Source organism: Piliocolobus tephrosceles, chromosome 4, assembly GCF_002776525.5.
Source record: "Piliocolobus tephrosceles isolate RC106 chromosome 4, ASM277652v3, whole genome shotgun sequence".
NCBI classification, from domain to species: Eukaryota; Metazoa; Chordata; class Mammalia; order Primates; family Cercopithecidae; genus Piliocolobus; species Piliocolobus tephrosceles.
The window spans coordinates 53,644,364-53,666,342 of NC_045437.1; the positions used below are offsets into that span (position 1 = coordinate 53,644,364).

Consider the following 21,979-nt stretch of genomic DNA (forward strand, 5'->3'; position numbering starts at 1 on the left):
GTTCTCTGCTTCTCTTATCGTTTTCTCTTTTTCCACTGTTTTCTTTTTTGTTCTAAGTTCTATGAGATTTCCCTGATTTCATCTTCTTTTCCTTCGGTTGAGTAAAACATTATAGCAGTCATATTTCTAATTTTCAGAAGTTCTTTCTCTTTTTTCTTGGATTTTCTTACATTCTGTTCTTATTTCATGAAAACTGATTATCTTCAGTCCCTCTGAAGATGATAAAGACTATATAGCTAGTTAGAAAAGCTCAATGACCCCATTAGACTTTCTGTTCATTTAGTCATGTCCACAGTTGTCATTATCCCCTTTTCATTATTCATTCATTTCACTAATACTTATAAATACCTTCCATATAATGAGCACTGTTCTAGGTGCTAGGATTACAATAGTGAAAAATAAAAATCTCTATTATCATATAGCTTGCATTCTAGTAGGGCATACACACAATAAGATAAATAAATAAAAACTATAATATATTGGGTAGTGATAAATGCTCAGGAGGAAAAAGTATTGAGCAAAGACCCTAAGGGAAAGGAGGAAGGAAATGCTGGCATCTGAGGGATAAGATTTTCAGGTAGAAATTTTCAAATACAAAGACATGATCTGAGAGTGTTTGAGGAACAGCATGGAGGCCACATGGCTGTAGCCAAGAGAAAGTGAGGGAGAGTAATGGAAGTTGAGGTCAGAAAGGAAACTGGGAGCCAGATGTAAAGACTTTAGGGGACGCAGAATAAAATCAATAATAACTACAAGTTCGAGGCCTGAGCAAGTAACATAATCTAACAGCCATCAATTAAGGTGAGAAAGACTCGGGAATCAACTGAGATGAAAAAGCTGTTTGAAGAGTAGGTAGGGGGATGTATATCATGAATTCAGTTGGAGGTATTAAACATGAGATGTTGTAGAGGATATTGGATATGTCAGTCTGGAGTTCAGAGGAGAGATATGAATTAGAAAGTTATAAATTTGGGAGTCATCAATATATAGATGCCATTTAAAGCCAAGAGATTATATGAAATTGCTTTGAAGGGAGCATAGGTAGAATAAAGAAGAGGTCTAAGGACTGAGCCCTTGGGCATTCCAAGAGGTCAGGGAGGTCAGAGAGACATAGAAGAAACAACAGAGAACAGAGTAATAAAGTTGAAGGAATATCAGGAAAATGTTCTGGCAGCCAGAAGGAAATATTTCAAGAGGAAAATGCTGCTGATGAGTCCAAATAAGAGTAGCACTGCAAATTGCATTGAATTTATCATTGAGGAAGTTATTGGTGACCTTGACAAAAGCAGTTTCAGTGAAGAAGAGTTTGGAGAAGAGGCAATGACATGATTGGAGTAGGTTTAAAATGGAGTGGGAGGAGAGAAAAAGAGTATATAGACCGTTATTTTAGGACTTCTGGAAAAGCAAAAAAATTTTTAGTAGCAGGCAGAAGTGTGGTCTCAGGAGGTTTTGTTTTGTTTGAAGATGGGAATGATTAGGTAGAGTGAGAGATGCTGGAATGAAGTTCTTGATAGGTGAGAAATGATAGAATTTTCCACACAAATAGAATAATTATCTTTAGCTAGGGGAATAGAAAGTTCATCCATAATAATAGGGAAAAATAGATTTTATGGACATAAGATGCAGGTAGGTGAGTATTTGTGATTGTAGAAATTTGTAGGAGGTTTTGCAATGTCTATCGGAGGGGAATATGAAGGTTTTAGAGGATTAAGTAGAGATGAGAAAACATGGAAGAGTTATCCAGGAGAATGGGTTACTGAATGAACTTGATAAATATACAATTTCTGTGAAGCATTACAGTTACAATTAAAATTATTAATGAATTTAAAGTGAGACCAGTCAGCATTCTGGTATATTTTCCTCTGGCTAAATGCAGCTGCAAAGGTGCAGGCCCAGCAAAGTTGAATCTTAGCAAGGTTGTGGTTTAGCCAGCTGGATTCCATGAAGTGAGAAAGAGGTGAGGGAATTGAAGGTGGAATTGAAGCTGGGTTATGAGGGAAGTGAGGACATGAGGTGGGTAAAGGACAGTGAAAATGTGGTAGGATCAATGGATTATGGGACCTCATGGGGATAAAAGGACTGTCCCTTGGAGTTGGTATATTAGAGGGATAGTTTTAGAAAGTTAGAAGAATGGGATACTTGAAATCAAGATTATAGAAGGCTCCAAATATTGATAATGCTCAAAGTCTAGGGTTTGACCATGGGCATGGTGTAAAAAGTAAGGTGAGGGACAAGATATTTGAAGGAGAGGAGGTCAAGGAATTGAGAGGACAGGGAATGAAGAGACCATCTATGTCATTAGTTTTTAAACTAGGTCCATGGATGGTATTATATGGTGACCATATGGGATGATAGCAGTACATGTGACTTTGCCTCCAATAGAAACCACAGATATTTTCATATCGTTACAGTTTTTGCATTCTTTTCAAAATATTTTTATTCATCACTGTTGTGAAATTGTGGAAGTTATTAGAGCCACTGAAGTTCTTATTTAAAGTGTTATGCAAGTTATATGTATTCTTTTTAAAAAATATTTTTATAACTATATTTTACTAAATTGGTTTTATTTAGTAAATACATATATTTCCTATATATTTTTTCTGCATTTAAAATATTCTGAGGAGGAGTCCTTAGTTTTCACCCTTAGACTTCCAAAGGGATTCAGAGTATATGCACATGCACATACATGTATTTTAAGAATCTGTGATATAAGAAGATATTGAAATCAACAACTATTTCAGGAATGATGTTGCAGAGAATGACAGTAATCCAGAATCTGTTATTTTTAAGGAATGAGGGGACTGACTTGGGATCAATAGATAAATGCAACTGGGGAAGGAGGGAGAAGATCATGGCACGAGGTTCAATGCTGGTGTTTGTTTGTTGAGAAGGGAGAAAGAATTGTTTGGAAATGACAGTGAGTTACAAGAACATCTGACGCTACCTTCAGTTCCAATAGGAGGCATGTAGAAGAGAAAGCAGCCACTGTTCCAGAGGACTACAGGAAAGGAATATCATTTAGGGAGCTTCAGGTTTTTGTTAGAGCAAGATGAAGTGAATATTCACAGATGAAGCGGGGGATAGAGGCGATTTTATTGATGATTGACTTTGAGTTTGAGAGAACACAGTAGAAGTGTTTCAAATAATAGGGAGAGGCAGGAGATGGGATCAGAAAACATGATGTACGTAATCATATGAGAATTAGAATCCAGGGGGTGAGGTTTGGGCTTCTCATAGGAATTTATACTGCCAGGAAAGAGGACACATGGTGAGATTAACCCTGATGGTCCTGAGGCAGATAGTGTAAAGGTGAATGGGGATACTGAGGTAAGTGAGAGCAGGGCTCTTGCCAGGCATGCATAGATTTCTAGTACTCCCACTAACTTCAGGCCCTCCATCATCTGGTTTTCAGACCCTTTTTAATCTCATAATCACTCTCCCCTTCCCTCCTTTCAGTCACTGTAGCTCCTGATTGTTTCTGAAATACTGTAAGCATGCTCCTACCTCATTGCCTTTGCATTTGCTGTTGTCAGTGTCTGGTCTGCTCTTTCCCAAGATATATGTTTAGCTTGCTTCCTCATTTTATTCAGGTTTCTGCTCAAATACCACCTTATTAGAGAGGATGGTTGCAACTATCCAATATAGTTTCTATAATTCTCTCACTTCTAATTATTCTCTGTCCTTTTTGATTGCTTTTATCTCTCTTCTTAATGTTTATTACTACCTGCGTCATCATTTATTTGTTTAATCAATTAGCTTTTTAAAAAATTTTTATTTTATTTTATTTTTTTTAGACAGAGTCTTGCTCTGTTGCCCAGGCTCTGGAGTGCAGTGGTGTGATCTCAGCTCACTGCAACCTCTGGCTCCTGGGTTCAAGCAATTCTCCTTCCTCAGCCTCCCGAGTAGCTGAGATTACAGGCGTGCGCCACCACGCCCAGCTAATTTTTGTATTTTTAGTAGAGGCAGGGTTTCACCACATTGGTCAGGCTAGTCTCAAACTCCTGACCTCGTGACTGACCTGCCTCAGCCTCCCAAAGTGCTGGGATTACAGGTATGAGCCACCGCACCAGCATAATTAGCTTTTTCTAGCTCCTCTCACCAAACTGTAAGTACCATGATAGAGCTGGAACTTTGGTTCACTGTTGTATCCCTACCACGTAGCATAGTATCTGCCTTGTGATAGGCACTTGTGAAAGCATATTTTGTGAAAAAATAAATAAATACAGAAACAGCCCTTAGAGGATAAGAGAATTATAGTATAGTGGTTAAGAGTTCTGGCTCCAAAGTCAGTCACATGAGTTCATTGTTTAACTTTGCTCCATCTCAGTTTCTCATCTACAAAGTGGAACAGATAGTGGTACGTCAAAGAGTTATTAAGAAGAGATAATGTTATAAACATTTTACAAAGTACCTAACATATAAAATCTCTGGATTGTCCTTCCAGAGTCTTTTCATTCTTGAAATTAGAGATTGTGTTTACTTACCAGGCTTCTGACTTCATTTTTCCCCAGCAAATCAAGTCTCTTGTCTGGTAACTTTCAATTTTCTTGTGCCCACAGACCAGCATGACTTTAGTCTCTAGCCTTTCTGGACTGTAGCCTAGACCCTGCTTCCTACATATCCCTCTTATCAAAACTTATACTTGCCCCCTATTCTGCAGGAACTGTGTTCATTTTATAGCACATTGTTGATCTACCTGAGGTATTAGAATATGTTAATGGCATATTATGTTATTTTTGCTAGTATTTGCATTTAATATAGCGACTATTTTCCTTAAATTAAAGCAGACAATGGTGAAAATTATATGAAGTGACTCAGGGCTGCTTTTTTTGTTTGCATTCCTCAGCTCATTTCATGTAGGTGACTGCCAACTTAATCTATAAATTAGAGCAACTCTGATTATGTCTTATCATTCCTTCCAAGCATAAGGTACTTAACATGAATTTCCCTAAACAGAATCATAGAGGTTTAGAATTCAAAGGGACCTTAGAGATTATCTGGACTAGAGGTTTTCAACTTTCTTTTTAAAGCAGCAAAACTCCTTTTTCAAATGAAATGTTATGTGGAAACTTAATATATAGATTAATAAAAGCACAACTGATTCCTAAACCCAGGAATCCAAGCCATGTAGGTCTCCCTTTGTTGTCTGGGGCAATCCCCTGAGGGCACTTCCATGGAACCCTTAGGGCTCCCCAGAGTGCTGTTTTAAAACCACTAATTTAGACCAACTCTTTCATTTTTCCAGCTGAGGAAATACACCCAGAGAGTTTTTATTTTATCTGGTGTTACAGGGTAAATCAGTTGGGTTAAGAGCAGTCCTCACATGTGCCATACTTAGGAAAACATTATTAGACAAGAGTGGAAATTCTTATTTCAGATAACTTTTACCATCTCATTCTTTTTCATCAACAAAGTTTTATTTATACCTATTACATGTGGGACACTTTCTGTGATTGTAACTGATACAAAGAAATATGAGACATAACCCTTTGCCTTAAAAAGCAAATAATCTAATTGGGAAGCTAAAACATGAAGTTGAAAACTTATACCAACTTTAAATAAGACTTCAAGACTTGAGATGTAACAAAGCAGTGTGGAATTAATTGAAAATAAGTGATACTGAGAATTAGCTCTATTGGAGCTCAGTGAAGGGTGAAGCTACTCCATTTGGACTAGAGAAGGTTTTTAAAGAGGAGAGATAACTAAACTGAGCAGCACTTGGCTAAGTAGATAGGGATAAGGTGATAAAATACTGTAAGTAAGGGCAGAACTTTGAATTCCAGTACCTTCACTTACCTCTGTGTAATATTGGTCAAGTCTTCTGAGCCTGTTACTTCATCTGCAGAATGGGGATGTATGGGATGTGTGTTAATTAACAACTTATTAATTGATGCAACATAAACCTCAAAATGTCAGTGATTTATCACAGTAGAAGTTTATTTCTTGTGTGTGTCTGTGTCTATATCAGACAGCTTTCTAAGAGGTCACGCAGGGACCCAGGTTCCTTCTTTTTTGGTTTCTACCTACCCTAGGTGTTTGGAGTTGTCTTCATTCAGTGAGGAAAGAGAGTAGAAGATTCCACTGCAGATGTATTCAGAGGTCGGGCTGAAAGTGTTATATAACCCTCTGCTCATATTTTTTTGTCCAAAACTCAATCACAAAGCTATATCTAAACACAGAGGATATAATTACGTGCATAATGTGGAACTGAAATGAGTTTTAGTGTTCACATAAAACCTCTGTTACCTCACGGAGTCATTGTGAAATTGGAGGAAATCATGTATGTGACATGCTGAGTACAGTGCATAGCATATGGAGGTATTTAAATGTTCTTTTTAAAGAATAGGAACATTTATATAATGTTTTACTGAGTACAGATAATTCGCTAATTTTTTTTTTATTAACGTGTTTTAACCCTGTCTTTGGAGAAGTGTCTATTTATTTTTAGCTCTTGGTAATAATGATAACTAATATTTAAAATGATTCTCCTTGGTAAGTTCTTTGTTTATTTTTCTTTTAGCATGGTGTTATTGCTACAGAAGATGAAGAATATTTTATTGAACCTTTAAAGAATACCACAGAGGATTCCAAGCATTTTAGTTATGAAAATGGCCACCCTCATGTTATTTACAAAAAGTCTGCCCTTCAACAACGACATCTGTATGATCACTCTCATTGTGGGGTTTCGGGTGAGTGAGTGTGCAGCTTTTAGAAAGCACATTGTATTGGATTGCTGCTTTTTCTTTCTTATGGCAAGTATATTAAGGTTAGCAATAAAAGTAGGAATTTGACTAGGATTATAATGTTCAGAGCCCTTTTAATGGATGTCACCTACCAGTAGTTTTTTTTTTTTTTTTTTAACATTTTTTTCTCTCTGCTTCTTAGGTTGAGTTTCTTTTTTTTTTTTTTTTTTTTTAACTTTTTTTTAAAATTATACTTTAAGTTCTAGGGTACATGTGCACAACGTGAAGGTTTGTTACATATGTATACATGTGCCATGTTGGTGTGCTGCACCCATCAACTCGTCAGCACCCATCAGCTTGTCATTTACATCAGGTATAATTCCCAGTGCCACCTACCAGTAGTTTTAAATCAATCTGGGAGCTCTTTGAGAAGTCTTCAAACTAAATTTATATAAAATTTGTTTTCTTTTTTTGGTTGAAGGGAAAAAAATAACCATCTTATTTTACTTAGGTAATAGCTATAGCTTTTTTGCACAGGTATACTGTAGTACTCTGTGGTATTTGTTTAGCCTGATATTTTTATGCTAGTAGCAGGAATCTAGACACTTGAATAAGAGTTGAAGAATCTTAAGGTAGTATTCAAAAGTAGTGTTAGCACTGAGTGAGGATACTATAAAAATATGTAGTATGGACAACAAACCTAGACTTCAGTGGTCAAGGAGAACTTCATGGAAGAAGTGACTTCTAAGCTGAGGCCTGGGGGAAAAGTGAAGGTAGCTGTGTAGAAGTGGAGAAAGCAGTGGCTATAGTGTTTCACATAGAGAAAATAGCGTTTATGAAGCTCCTAAACCAAAAGGGAGAATGTCATGTTATATAAATTGACAGACAGTTCATGTAACTGGATATTAGAATGTGGGCTGGAGGGATAAAGGTGAGGTTCATAGTGGTTGGGGGAAGTGGTTGTGAGAGATGAAACTGGAAAGATTAGCAGAGGCCACATCATGAAGAGCTTATAAACCATGTTAAGGGGTTTGTTTATCCTAAGTACACTAGAAACCCACGGAAAGGATTTAAACAGGAAGAATAACATAATCAGATTTGTGTTTTACAAAGACTACTCTGGCAGCAATATGGAGATGGAATTAGAGAAGAGCAAGACTAGAGCTAAGGAGTTAGGAGGATGTTAGTCTAAAGGTGAGAAAATGTAGAGAAACAGTGGATATAATATAGCATAGCAAAAAGAACATGCGCTTTGGTATAGCATAGGACCAATTACCCAACCTCTCTGAGTGCTCATCTCAGTACATACTAGTTACCCAATCAAACTGTAACTATCATTAAAATGACTGTTTCTAGTACACTAAAGTGTTATTATATTAAAAAAATTTTTTAAAGATTTGTTCTATATAGTTCCAGTAGCTAGAACCAGGGGCAGAATGTTTCAGAGAGAGATTTCAGCTTAATGCAAAGGTAAAGTCACCAACAAATACATTTAGTAAAAAATAGAAAGGGTTGGCCATACGTGGTGGCTCATGCCTATAATCCCAGCACTTTGGGAGGCTGAGGCAGGCTGATCATAAGGTCAGGATTTTGAGACCAGCCTGGCCAATATGGTGAAACCCTGTCTCTATTAAAAATACAAAAATAAGCCAGGCGTGGTGGCGCTTGCCTGTAGTCCCAGCCACTTGGGAGGCTGAGGCAGAAGAATTGCTGAAACCTGGGAGGCGGAGGTTGCAGTGAGCCCAGATCGTGCCACTACACTCCAGCCAGGGTAACAGAGCAAGACTCCATCTCAAAAAAAAAAAAAAAAGAAAGAAAGGATTGCCTTGTGAATTAGTGTATGATATGCATCATCCTTTTGTTTCTTCTCCATAGTCTTCATGGGCTTGTTTTCTTCTTAAGTATTAAGTCTTCTTTTCTTAACCTACTGTTCTCATTCTGCACACTTTCTTCTTGAGTAATCTCTGAGGCTGTTAATTAGATCCTTGTTGGTCAAGAATAGTGGGTACCAGAAAAAGACAACTTACAGTGAATCTACTTAAAACTTGAAATAAAATTCCATAGTTAATGAAAACAGAAGATTTGTTGGGTCTTTGTATTGAGTAATGAAACGAAACATTATGGAAATAAGTTTATCTTACATTTAACAACATTTAGACTGTAAGTATAACTGTATGTAAATTCTTTAAAAACTAGAATTCAGTCTGGACACAGTGGCTTACACCTATAATCCCAGCACTTTGGGAAGCCAAGGCAGGCGGATCACGAGGTCAGGAGATCGAGACCATCCTGGCCAACATGGTGCAACCATGTCTCTACTAAAAATACAAAAATTAGCTGGGCGTTGTGGCACATTCCTGTAGTCCCAGCTACTTGGGCTGAGGCAGGAGAATTGCTTGAACCTTGGAGGCGGCGGTTGCAGTGAGCCAAGATCACTCCGAGAGCGAAACTCCTTCTCAAAAAAAAAAAAAAAGAAAAAACTAGGATTTAAATATTCAGTTGTTTATTATAATGTAATTATTCTATCATTTTTCCATAATATGCCAACCTTCACTGTATGATGGTAAAGAAGATCACCTTTTGTAAAAATCTTTAAAGATTTTATCATATTCTGAAAAGCCTACCTCTTAATCCTTTCATATTTAAATTATCCTTTTCTGAAGTATGTATCACATTATTTTAAGTCAGGCAGATCCTTATTTTTTAATGGTTTACGCATTAGTGAAACACTTCTCCAAATCTATTCTTATGGCTGTCATAAAATTGTGTCCTTTTGGGGAAAGATTCTCCTACCATCTCTCATTTGGATTAATGTGAGAATTTCCTTAACAGTGTTCCATTTCAATGTTTTCAATTCACTTGCCATTTCTACTACCCCGAACTCTAGTCTGTTTATTTTAGACCCTCATTATCTCTTGACGAGACCACTATACTGACTTTCTACTTATGCTTTCTGCCTCCAGGTTTGTGTTCTTGTTTTCAGTAAAATCTATCCCCTAAATCTGGCTGTATCACACACCTTGAAAAACTTCACTGGCTTCCTATTACTGGGAATATAATAATACTTCCCTATATTCTGGGCAAGTGTTACTAGACTTTATTGGAAAAAAAAATGTTTTGTGTTTAGTAGTAAATTTGGGAAATGTCTGGCTAACATCTTAATTGTAATACCGTTTCAACAGCATAGGTCAAGTGAGAGATGTGAATTTATAGGCATACACTGCCAGTTAGCCTATTACCTGGAATTCAAGTTTATGTCAAAATATAAGATATGAAAACCCCCTTGACACTGGATATATTTATCTTATATTCAGATACTAATTTTTTTCCATTCTAATTAGATTCAAACTATGAATTTTTAAAAATTTTATAGAAGTAATAAATGTTCCTTTTAGAAAATACAGGACAAAAAGGAAAAAAAGAAACTGAAAATTACTTATTCCAACACCCAGAGATAACTAAGTATTCTTCTAGTCCATTGAAATAGATGTTATTACGTCTCTATATCTTCATTATCTACTTATATATTCATTAAGTAAATATTCATTTAGTACCTGTATGCAAGGCTATTCTAGGTGCTGGGGATGCAGCAATAAATAAAGCAGAAAAAGTCCCTGCTCTCATGGAGTTTAGTGAGGAAAGACAGTTAACTAAATAAGCAAACAAACAAACAAATAATATGGCCAACTGTCCAGAAGTAGTAAGTACTATGAACAAAAATAAAGCAGGTTAATGAAATAATAGTGAATGGCTGTATATATTCAAACACTTTGGTATTGATCAAAAAGTTAAAATCTTATTTCAAATGGCAATGAAATCCATATATTGATTTTGGGAAAAAGTTACCGTGTTGTATGTGTTTATGAGCAATATTTTCCTAACATGCTATAATCTAATCAAAATTAAATTAAGCAAGGCATCTGTAACAGGTATCATTTGAAGAACTACTAATCTTTATTTTGAAACAAAGCAAGTTAATCTCGTTTTCTGTTTTAGACTAAGAAAGATAGTACTTACAGATCACTAAGCTTAACATTAAGAAGTCAATTGGCAATTATAGAATGCATAGTTTTATAATGAGCTAGTTATGCTGGATTAATTTAATTTTTAAAATGAAACTGAAGATGTTCTCTCTCTTGATTTTATTCATTCAGTATATGTGTATATGTATAAAATATTGAATATATAATTATATATGCTATATATAAAATGCCTTTGATGGACATTCATAAATAAAAATATATAGTTTTAATGTTCAAATAATTTGTAGTTTGTTAGAGTGATAGCCAAGCCAACTAAAAATTTTAAAAACTAAAATGTTGAAAATTAGGACAATAACAAAGATGATGATAACACCGATTACCTTACACTGAATACATTTTTAGTTTTATTATTATTATTTTTGAGATGGAGTTTTGCTCTTGTTGCCCAGACTAGAGTGCAGTGGTGCCATCTCAGCTCACTGCAACCTCCGCCTTCCACGTTCAAGCAATTGTCCTGCCTCAGCTTTCCGAGTAGCTGGGACTACAGATGTGTGCCACCACACCCAGCTAATTTTTGTATTTTTTTTTAATAGAAACATTAATTTAGGATTTGAAATATTTTACTGGACAAAATACTTGAAATGTTTACCAATCTGTTCTCTTTTGTTTTTAGTTTTTGAGATGGAGTTTTGCCCTGTCGCCCAGGCTGGAGGGCAGTGGTGTGATCTTGGCTCACTGCAATCTCTGCCTCTCAGGTTTAAGTGATTCTCCTGCTCAGCCTCCTGAGCAGCTGGGATTACAGGCGCCCTCCCCACATCTGGCTAATTTTTGTATTTTTAGTACAGTCGGGGTTTCACCATGTTGGCCAGGCTGGCCTCAAGGTCTGACCTCAGGTGATCCACCCACTTCAGCCTCCCAAAGTGTTGGGATTATAGGCGTGAGCCATCACACCCAACCTGAATACATTTTAAATGAGAATTATCATTGCTTTGTGTTTATTGCACAATAATGTCTAATTGTTTTCACAATATTTTAAATAAAAATAAGGAGAAATTGAATGGGTCAGAGAAGGGGAAATGATCAAAAGAATGAAAATAAAATCCTATATTTGGACATTTAAGCTGTTTAGCCAGAGTAAGAGACTAGGCATGACTTGAATACATGAGTGCTTTTATGATCTCAGAGGACTGAGCAGGAGAAATTGAAGTTATATTGATGTGGAAAAGCTTTCAGCTGTTTTGTAATAATATTAGCCAATAAAACCTAGTGGCTTACTCAGTATACTTTTAGTATTTCACAGTTTCTGTTGGTCAGGAGTCTGTGCATGGATGGGTCATCTGCTTAGCCTCAGCCAGGGCTGAATTCTCATCTGGAATCTTGACTGGGGAAGAATCCACTTCTCTACCCCCATAGTTGTTGGCAGCATTCAGTTCTTTGTGGTTACAAATAGCTTTAGTTTTTGGATGATTGTCTTCAGATGCCAGTGTCAGTTCACAAGTATGATTGCTGGCTTTCTCTAAGTTAACAAGAGAGAGACTCTAGGTAAATGCTACAATATTATTTAACATAATCATGTACTAATATACTCAAAATCACATACATCTCATCATCTTTGCTGTATTCTGTTAGTTAGAAGCAAGTCACAGGTCCTACCCATATTCAAAAGAGGAAATCACAAAAGGATGTGAACATCAGGAGACAGAGGTCATGGAGGCCATCTGGAGAGTCTGTCTGCCACAAATGAATATAGAGAAACACTTACTATCTGGAGGATATACTATTGAAATAAGAAGTGGTGTTTATGTCTTTGCTTCTCTTGACTTTAGGAGTTTCAGGAGTATTTAACTGATGGGTCTTATGATCATTTCCACCTCATTTCCCAAAATTTATTCATCCTACTGTCTTAACATGTTTCCTGCTGCTGTAACAGAATACCTGAGACTGGATAATTTAAGAACAGTAAAAGTTTACTAAGCATATGGTTCTGGATACTGGGAAGTCCAAGAGCATGGCTCCGGCATCTGGTGAGGGTCATCTAATGGAGGAAAGCAAGAGGAGGAAGTGAGTGCACACAACAGAGAGAGGAAATTGGGCTGAACGCATTATTTTGTATCAGGAACCCACTTCCACAATAACCAACCCACTCCTACAATAATGGTTTTAATTCCTTCATGAGGGTAGAGCCCTCAAGTTCTAATCATCTCTTAGAGGCCCCAGCTGTTAATACTGTTTCAATGGCAATTAAGTTTCAACATGAGTTTTGGAGGAGATATTCAAACCATAGCACCTACCAATGCAGTTTTTTAAAGAGAAAGGCTAAAGAAGTTAGAGAAATGAGAATAGTTACACTTTCTGTCAAGTGTATCATATATATTAATCTAATTATTCCTCACTAAATTTTTCAATAGTGAGGATGAGAAAGATTTCCTATTCAATATAAGGATGTGGAAGATATACAGAGGCCCTCTACATGCTCAAGTTTATTTAATGAAGATGATAATCAGTGAGGCAGGTGTTTACAAATGCCGTAGCACTAAAAGGCTGCTTCTATACTGAAGAACCAAATGTGTAGAAAACAAAGGATACACTGCAATCCGTGCTAAATGTGGTTCAAAGCAAATTATGCTGGAATCGTGATCTTTCAACTCTAATTGATTGTCTCTTACTTCTAGGCTTTGGAAAATAAGTATTTTGAGTACTCTGTCAGAATAAATAGTTGTAGACTGCTGACCTAAGTGGAAAAAGTAATTCATTGCCTTTTAGAATTGAGATTTCTAGAGCAGTAGAATTGATTCCAATTAAAATAGCTTAATGGAAGCATCTTATTTTAAAATGAATGCTCAAAAGTGTCTTTGAAATAGATTTTTGCAAAATCAGGGTTCTCTATCAGAGCTGTCTTAGACTGATTCAAAAGTTCATACTCTAGATGCTTTTTAAATAACTTTAAATTATTCTTTAAAGTATATATCCTAAAGTTAAATATATCAAGATATAATTACTGGAATAATATGAAATGATTATTTGAAAATTATTTTTATTAATTCATTTATTAGATTTTTTTGTTTTCATGAGCAGTTGAATGTTTTTTTCAGATAACATTATTTTCAAAAATTTACAGACTTTTTTCTCACTACTGCATTTTCTCATTCTCTTCCCTTTGAAACATCTTAATATATTAGATAATTTATGAGAAGCATGTCTACATGAAAGATTTATAAATATATATATTTAATTGGTGAACTTATCTGAATTGGTTGCTTATATTGTAGATTTCACAAGAAGTGGCAAACCTTGGTGGCTGAATGATACATCCACTTTTTCTTATTCACTACCAATTAACAACACACATATCCACCACAGACAGAAGAGATCAGTGAGCATTGAACGGTTTGTGGAGACATTGGTAGTGGCAGACAAAATGATGGTGGGCTACCATGGCCGCAAAGACATTGAACATTACATTTTGAGTGTGATGAATATTGTAAGTTTGATCCCTCTATATAATATTTTATATCATATTTGTTGTGTTTTTGACTAAGGTCATAAATTTTTGCTGTGAAGTTAATAATGATAAGAATTTACCTGTCTAAAATGGTAAAAGATTGGTCTAGTATTGTTTCAGTTCCATAGAAATACATTTAAAGATGACCTTATCATTCATTTTTAGATAATACGACAGTTTTAGTGGATCGTTAAATCTTGTTTGAGGGTTTTGTTTTTCTTTTTTAACTTGAAACATCAGCTCACTCTCTAATTTCCATGCTGTAGTTCATGTCTAGGAGAAAATATTTATTGAGGTAGACTGGTATAAAAACCTTTTACCAAGGCACCTTGAGGGTAGAGTTCTAAGTGATACAAAGTAATGTATACAGTGGTTAAATTTATAAAAAATTGTTTTAGCACTTAAAAAATCAAACTATCACCCTATGATTTTTGTCTGACTTTATGTCTTTTCTTATTTTCTGGAGGTCAGGTTGCCAAACTTTACCGTGATTCCAGCCTAGGAAACGTTGTGAATATTATAGTGGCCCGCTTAATTGTTCTCACAGAAGATCAGGTAAGAATGTGTTAGTTTATAAGTCTAAGATTCTTAACAGACAGGCTATAGAGCTGTAGAATTACTTATTATTAAATAATATGTTTTATTATTGCTCCTATTAGGAAGTTCTAGTTGGATATGAGTTTTAGCTCTACACATTTAATATCTTAAGCAAATTTTAAATACAACAATATACCTTTTATGTTAAAGCTATATAGATTAGCTATGTTTCAGTATAAGGGTGAGCATTTGCGTGGCATATCTTATAATAATGGTTTTCATTAGTTTTTATGTTGATAATCTCACATATGTTCACATTATCATTACAGCTGGAACTGGAAAAAAAATATCTGTTCAATAATATACCAAATGAGCTCTAGGTCAGATATTACAGAAATAAAAATTGGCAAGAGATTATTCCTAGAAACCACTGCTTCTAATTATACTCCCACTTTAGTCTTCAAAAGTTTTAACAACTGACCTTAGTAATTTGTTTGGAACATTTCTGGTATGCATGTTGTATTGCAGCCAAACTTGGAGATAAACCACCATGCAGACAAGTCCCTCGATAGCTTCTGTAAATGGCAGAAATCCATTCTCTCCCACCAAAGTGATGGAAACACCATTCCAGAAAATGGGATTGCCCACCACGATAATGCAGTTCTTATTACTAGGTATGGTTTGTTGCAAGTATTTTTCCATTGATTATTGTGTTTATTCACTATTGTAATAAATTTGGTTCTATCTAAAGCCTCATTCAGGTAATGAGTATAGAGAAAGCAAAATGATAATTTATTTTTCACTACTGAGAAAGAATGTATTACACTATTATTGTGTTTGCATCAAATGAACCAAATAAGAAAAAAGAAAATATTAAAATTTGACTTAGAAATTTAATAAATGACTTTCCTTCTGCTGATAAGTTCTATTCAAATGTTTAATCGAAAGCATGTAGATAATTTGTTAACTGAACAGAATACACACTAAAACAAGATTAAACCATATGAGAAAATATATATCATAAAAATAAAGTGACCATTATTGGTTATAAAATATATTAACTATTTTTACCTTCCAGTTGTGTTAAAGTTTATTAAAAGAGAGGAGGAGACTGGCAGTTATACAACTTACTTGAATGTCTATCTAATTTAAAATACTTTAATTAAGATATATAAACATAAAGAAGCAGATTGATTACACTATGTGTTGAACAGCTTGTCTCTCAAGCAAAATTATTTTTTGATGATAACCCATTGAATTTTTATATTGCTTTCCAGTTTTACAAAACTGTTTTCAGATCCATTTTATTCTTTACTCTCCAGCAACAATTCTGTAGAGAGTGTTATTATGTTAGGAATGAGGGAACTGGTAGGTAAGTTTCTCAAGATTACTCAACTAATAAGTGAAAGAATACGGTTCAGATCCTGGTGATTCTGTCTTTGATTATACGATGCTATCTGTTTTAGTTTTTAATACTCTTAATTATAATTGGTTAGAAATATTATACTTAAATTATTTTAAGGTAAGTATGCCTTTTGACTTCTTATGAATATTTTAAAATAAAAAGTAACAATAAACAATAAGCCAAATGGAAGCATTATAGTCTTTGGTATGATGATTATTTCAATTTGCAAGACAGTATTTAACATACGCTTCATCTGTGATGTGTTCATTGACTCTACATTAGGTTCTAGGGAGGGAATACAAAGTATATGAGTTAGAATCTTGAGATCCAGTAAGATAATGTAAACTTTAGAAAAATTTCCTGAGTAACTGAGTCGTACAGTGAAATTTCTGAATTTTTTTAATAGTTATACTCACTTTAATTGACTTTATCTACCTGGCATCATAAGTGAGAAAATTTGATTTATGACATGCCTGCTGAATAAAATCATCATATGGTTCTATATTAATACATGTTGACATTTTAGTCTGATAAAATTTGCAACCCCTTAGGGTCTTGTGGTCTGGAATATTCTTAAATATACTTAAGGAATTAAAAATATACTGGGAATTATGCAAATGTAGAAACCTTTCTGTTAAAAAATATGGACGTTGATTAGTGTCAATGAAATTACTAGAAGAAAATGTTGTTGTATATAGCTTACAAAATGATCATAAATATTTACATGACTTTTGTATTTATATTTGTAAAGCCCTTTCTCTCTTCCCAAATGTGACACACAGTGGGCTCCCAATACTTCACATTTGCATTATTATATCTCCATTGGATTTTTACCTTTTGCCTCAAATGACAGAAGTTACACCAAGCATGTATATAGGTATTCAAGTAGTAGAGTACATCTGGGCAGTTAGCCCACCTTTCTTTGCACTGGCTACAACATTCAGCTGTCCAACTTTTTACTCTGAATTCGCTTGGATATTTTCCTGATTCTCTGCAGGGCTCTTGTTTGCTTTTGTAAGCTACTTCGAGTACCTTTTTGAAGTTTGAGATTTAAACATAAAATTTTATTTTTTATTTTATTTATTTTATTTTATTTTATTTTATTGAGATGAGTACCACTCTGTCGTCCAGGCTAGAGCGCAGTGGTGCGATCTCGGCTCACTGCAACCTCTACCTCCCAGGTTCAAGTGATTCTCCTGCCTCAGTCTCCTGAGTAGCTGGGATTACAGGTGCGTGCCACCATGCACAGCTAATTTTTTGTGTTTTTAGCAGAGATGAGGTTTCACCGTGTTAGCCAGGATGGTCTCAATCTCCTGACCTCGTGATCCTCCCACCTTGGCCTTCCAAAGTACTGTAGGCATGAGCCACCGTGCCTGGCCGAAAATTTTCTTTTTAAACTTGTCTCCTAATGATCAGACTAGTACTAGAAATGATCTCAGGATTTAATAGAGTAGTAGTTCAAAGAGTTCATATCATATTATTTTAGATTGTCTCATGTAACAGAGGTTAGAAAAATGCTTTTTGGAACAGTGTATAATTCTTTTTTGAATTCTTATTAAAGTTTGAAAGTAACTTCTAGCCTATTTAAAAGTCTATAATTATTTTTGGTTTGCTAGGGCCACAGAGTGACTTATCAAAATGAGAGGAGTATCATCTTTAATATTTAAAAATGGTTAGTTTTTGAGGATCAGAAGAGAGGTACCAGTGTTGGACTCTCTTATATATTTCTTATTTTGAAATCCAACATGTGTTTAAATCATACTACTAATTTTTGTAAAAATATTTTTGAGAATTCCGCAGATGATTTTATATTAATGTTGAAAATTGGTTGATATAACTCACTTATTAACATGTTCAGGGGTTTGACCCGACTGTTTATGGGTAAGATCATATTGTATGTTTGCTTGAAATGTCAACTCACTAGGGAGAATGTATAATGTGTTTATCAAGAATGCCAGGGCTGGGCACAGTGGCTAATGCCTGTAATCCCAGCACTTTGGGAGGCTGAGGAGGGCAGATCACAAGGTCAGGAGATCAAGAGCATCTGGCTAACATGGTGAAACCCTCTCTCTACTAAAAATACCAAAAAATTAGCCAGACGTGGTGGTGGGCACCTGTAGTCCCAGCTACTCGAGAGGCTGAGGCAGGAGAATGGCGTGAACCTGTGAGGTGGAGCTTGCAGTGAGCCAAGATCGCGCCACTGCACTCTAGCCTGGGTGACAAAGGGAGCAAAAAAAAAAAAAAAAAAAAAAAAAAAGAATGCCAGAGGAAAAATGATGGATATGTTTATTTCCACTAGGCCAAATTTTGTCCCAGGGACTCAAAGGTTTTATGCAAAAACCATTTGAGATTGTAATCACTTAAGTAACAATAGTTACTTTTAAAAACTCAAAATGTTATCCCTTTCTTTAAAAATTGTATCTTGGCCGGGCGCGGTGGCTCAAGCCTGTAATCCCAGCACTTTGGGAGGCCGAGACGGGCGGATCACGAGGTCAGGAGATCGAGACCATCCTGGCTAACAGTGTGAAACCCCTTCTCTACTAAAAAATACAAAAAACTAGCCGGGCGAGGTGGCGGGCGCCTGTAGTCCCAGCTATTCGGGAGGCTGAGGCAGGAGAATGGCGGGAACCCGGGAGGCGGAGCTTGCAGTGAGCTGAGATCCGGCCACTGCACTCCAGCCTGGGAGACAGAGCGAGACTCCGTCTCAAAAAAAAAAAAAAAAAAAAAAAATATTGTATCTTATTATTTTATTTTGTTGATTTATATTTAAAATGTACTGTGCTCTGCAAAGCTATCAGATCACTCTGACTAGAAAGAAAGAAAATAAAAGAATTTTGAATGTTGTTTTTTCTGATATCAGTAATACTGAATGAACACCAAAGAACATATTAACATTATTTATATATAATATATGTGTATTTTATATGTACATATGTGTGCATATACTATGTTCTATATAATTGTTCATAATAAATAATAGATAATATAATGAATACCTATTATCACTACCTAGATTTATCAAATCTTAACTTTATGCTATACGAAAGAGCAGCTTTAGGCCACTTCCTAAAATGATGATTACCTCTCTATGTTGTATTAAGTACCTGACATCTTAGCTCTGAATACCAAAGTTAGGGCTAAAATGTATACATTTGTAGAAATATGGCAATGTTTCTATAGTTTATTATATTTCATATATTATAAATATGCATTAATAGTAGAGTAATAAAACTGATCTTTCATTTTTGTGATCTATATTTTTAGTTAAAATATCAGTATTAGTAACTGGTATTGATTGCTTTCATGGACTTAAGATCTATTAGAATTATTTGATGATGATTAATATTCACCTAAATTAGTGAATGAAATTCACAGTATATCAGTGGTGAAATATAACATTACATACCTAGGTCAAGAAATGATTAATATTCCTTACTTCAAACTCTAGAAGCAGAATTTTGAAGGCAAAATAAGACTGTACACACATAGCTAAAAAGCTAACTTGCTATAAAATTTGCAAATTATCTTTATTAATTTTTGTATTTTGTAGTTTTAAAATTATTAAATTGACAAAAATTGTCTTTATGGTATTCAAATGATATTTAGATATATCTAAACATTGTAAAATGGCTAAATCTAGCAGTGGCTTGATATGTGTTGCCTCCCATACTTTATTAAGGTTTTTATTGATAAACCAAATTAATAGCTACTTAGGAATAAAAACCTGCAAGTTGACAGGTTATTTAATTTAATTAAATTTTCAAATGAAGTCAGGAAATATCCACCACAAGTTTAAAGTCAAGCCAATATCTAAATCTATTTTGTCGTAAAATACTCAAGAAATCTATTTGTTGTCTGAAATTCAGTAGGAATTCAAAGACATGGAGTATATTTGTATCAATGTTTAGCAATTAGCATGAACAGACTAATGCATACATTTCTTGGGTTTCTCTCCTATAAAGTATTGGAATCAGGTTTTTCCATTTTTAAGATAATAATACATAACAGTTTATATTTAGGGTAGGAATTATAGCCTAAGTTCTTTTTATGGTAACAGCTTTATTGAGATATAATTCACAGACCATACAATTTATCCATTTAAAGTATACAGTTCATTGGCTTTTAGTATATTCAGAGAGTTGTGCGATCGTCATTATCATCAATTTTAGAACATTCCATCACTCCCAAAGGAAGTCATCCTCCATTCCCCACATTCCCCTCAGTCCCCACTCCTACCCTAGTCATAGGCAACTGCTAATGTACTTTTTGTCTGTATAGATTTACCTCTAGACCATACATATAAATGAAATAATACAATATGTGGTCTTTTGTAACTTGCCTCTTTTACTTAGCACAGTGTTTTCAAGGTTCATCCATAATGTGGCATGTATCACTACTTCATTCCTCTTATTAGCCTAAATTCTTGAGAATTCAACACACCTTTTAAGACTGCCTCTATAGGCTATTTGTCAATTATTATACTTTTACAGTTTTTCATTAATGAAAAGCACAGGATTTATAAATACGTCTCAAAATACAGATGCAAAAATTGCACACCAAGTCAAATAATTTAGTCTTTAATTAAAATGGGCATATTTATCCTCTTAAGGGGTCATGACTGTTTGCTTTGGTGCTGCTGGATTATAAAGGAATTAGAATTTCCAGAGTCACCTAATGTTTTCAGTTGGGAGTACAAAAATAGCTATAAAAGTGGTTTATTGTTAAAATTTGGCCTGCAGTCTATGCATTTAAACAAGTTTTCTTATTTTTTAAATAATGTGTTTATGAGGATTATATATTGGTTTCATGGTAATGTATTAGAACAGATAGAGGAAAGGGAAGTTAAATGTGATACATTAACATTTATTTGGTATTCATTTATGGATTTTTAAAAATCTTTAAAGAAATGCCAGTTACCTGTTTTATGACCAGTTAAATATTTTATTTCACTAAGCTTTTAAAGAATATATTAGGTTTATAGGAAGTGTGAATTCAGATTGTGAGTGAATTAATTTTGTTACGTGGGCATTTTGAAGCATTTATTTTTCTCTTACCACGCTTTTTCTGAATTGTTTGAGACAATCATATAGTTCATCTTTCTAAAAGTGTATTAACAGTGAATTGCAATGATTGGTTTAGAATATTAAAACAACCTTTCATTCTTTTTTTTCTTGAGACAGGGTCTCACTCTGTTGCCCACTATATCTACCCACCCCCATTGCCCATATTCCTCCTCTTCAGTTTCCCTTCCTTTTGTCCATGCCTTGTTGGTTTCTTACTCAAAAGTCTTTATCTCGATTTAGTTTCCATTTCAATCTAGGACTGTGACAAACTGGAGTGATTCTAATTTCTTGTGTACACTGGGACACTTTTAAGAGTGAAAGAGGGGGGCTGTGTGCAATGGGTCATGCCTGTAATGCCAGCACTTTGGGAGGCTGAGGTGGGAGGAATACTTGAGGTCAGGAGTTCAAGATCAGCCTGGCCAACATGGTGAAACCTGTCTCTACTAAAAATACACAAAAACATTAGTCAGGCATGGTGGCATGCACCTGTAGTCCCAGATACTCAGGAGACTGAGGTAGGAGAATCTCTTGAACCCAAGAGGCGGAGATTGCAGTGAACTGAGATTGCACCACTGCACTCCAGCCTGGGCAATAGAGTGAGACTGCGTCTTAAAAAAAAAAATGCAAACCACAAAAAAACTGAAAGAGCATGCCATTGACAGTTATGTCTGGAAAATAGGCACAAATTAGGACCTGGTGAAACAGGATTATGGTTATCTCAGGCATTACCTGTGTGTGTTTGTTGAAGTTCAAATAAAAATGGAAACAAGAAGATACTTTTTCCTCAGTACCCAAATTTAATCAGT

General features: G+C 35.0%; 1 protein-coding gene across 2 annotated transcripts in view; it reads left to right on the plus strand.

Moving 5' to 3' along the window:
- The window catches only part of ADAMTS6 (ADAM metallopeptidase with thrombospondin type 1 motif 6), a 333,597-nt gene that overhangs the window by 15,131 nt on the left and 296,487 nt on the right, over positions 1–21,979 (plus strand). For both annotated transcript variants that reach the window (XM_023210467.1, XM_023210468.2), the window contains exons 4-7: positions 6,521–6,689; positions 13,936–14,147; positions 14,640–14,723; positions 15,234–15,379. In XM_023210467.1, coding sequence (XP_023066235.1) covers positions 6,521–6,689; positions 13,936–14,147; positions 14,640–14,723; positions 15,234–15,379 — 611 coding nt within the window. The remainder of the gene's footprint in view (positions 1–6,520; positions 6,690–13,935; positions 14,148–14,639; positions 14,724–15,233; positions 15,380–21,979) is intronic.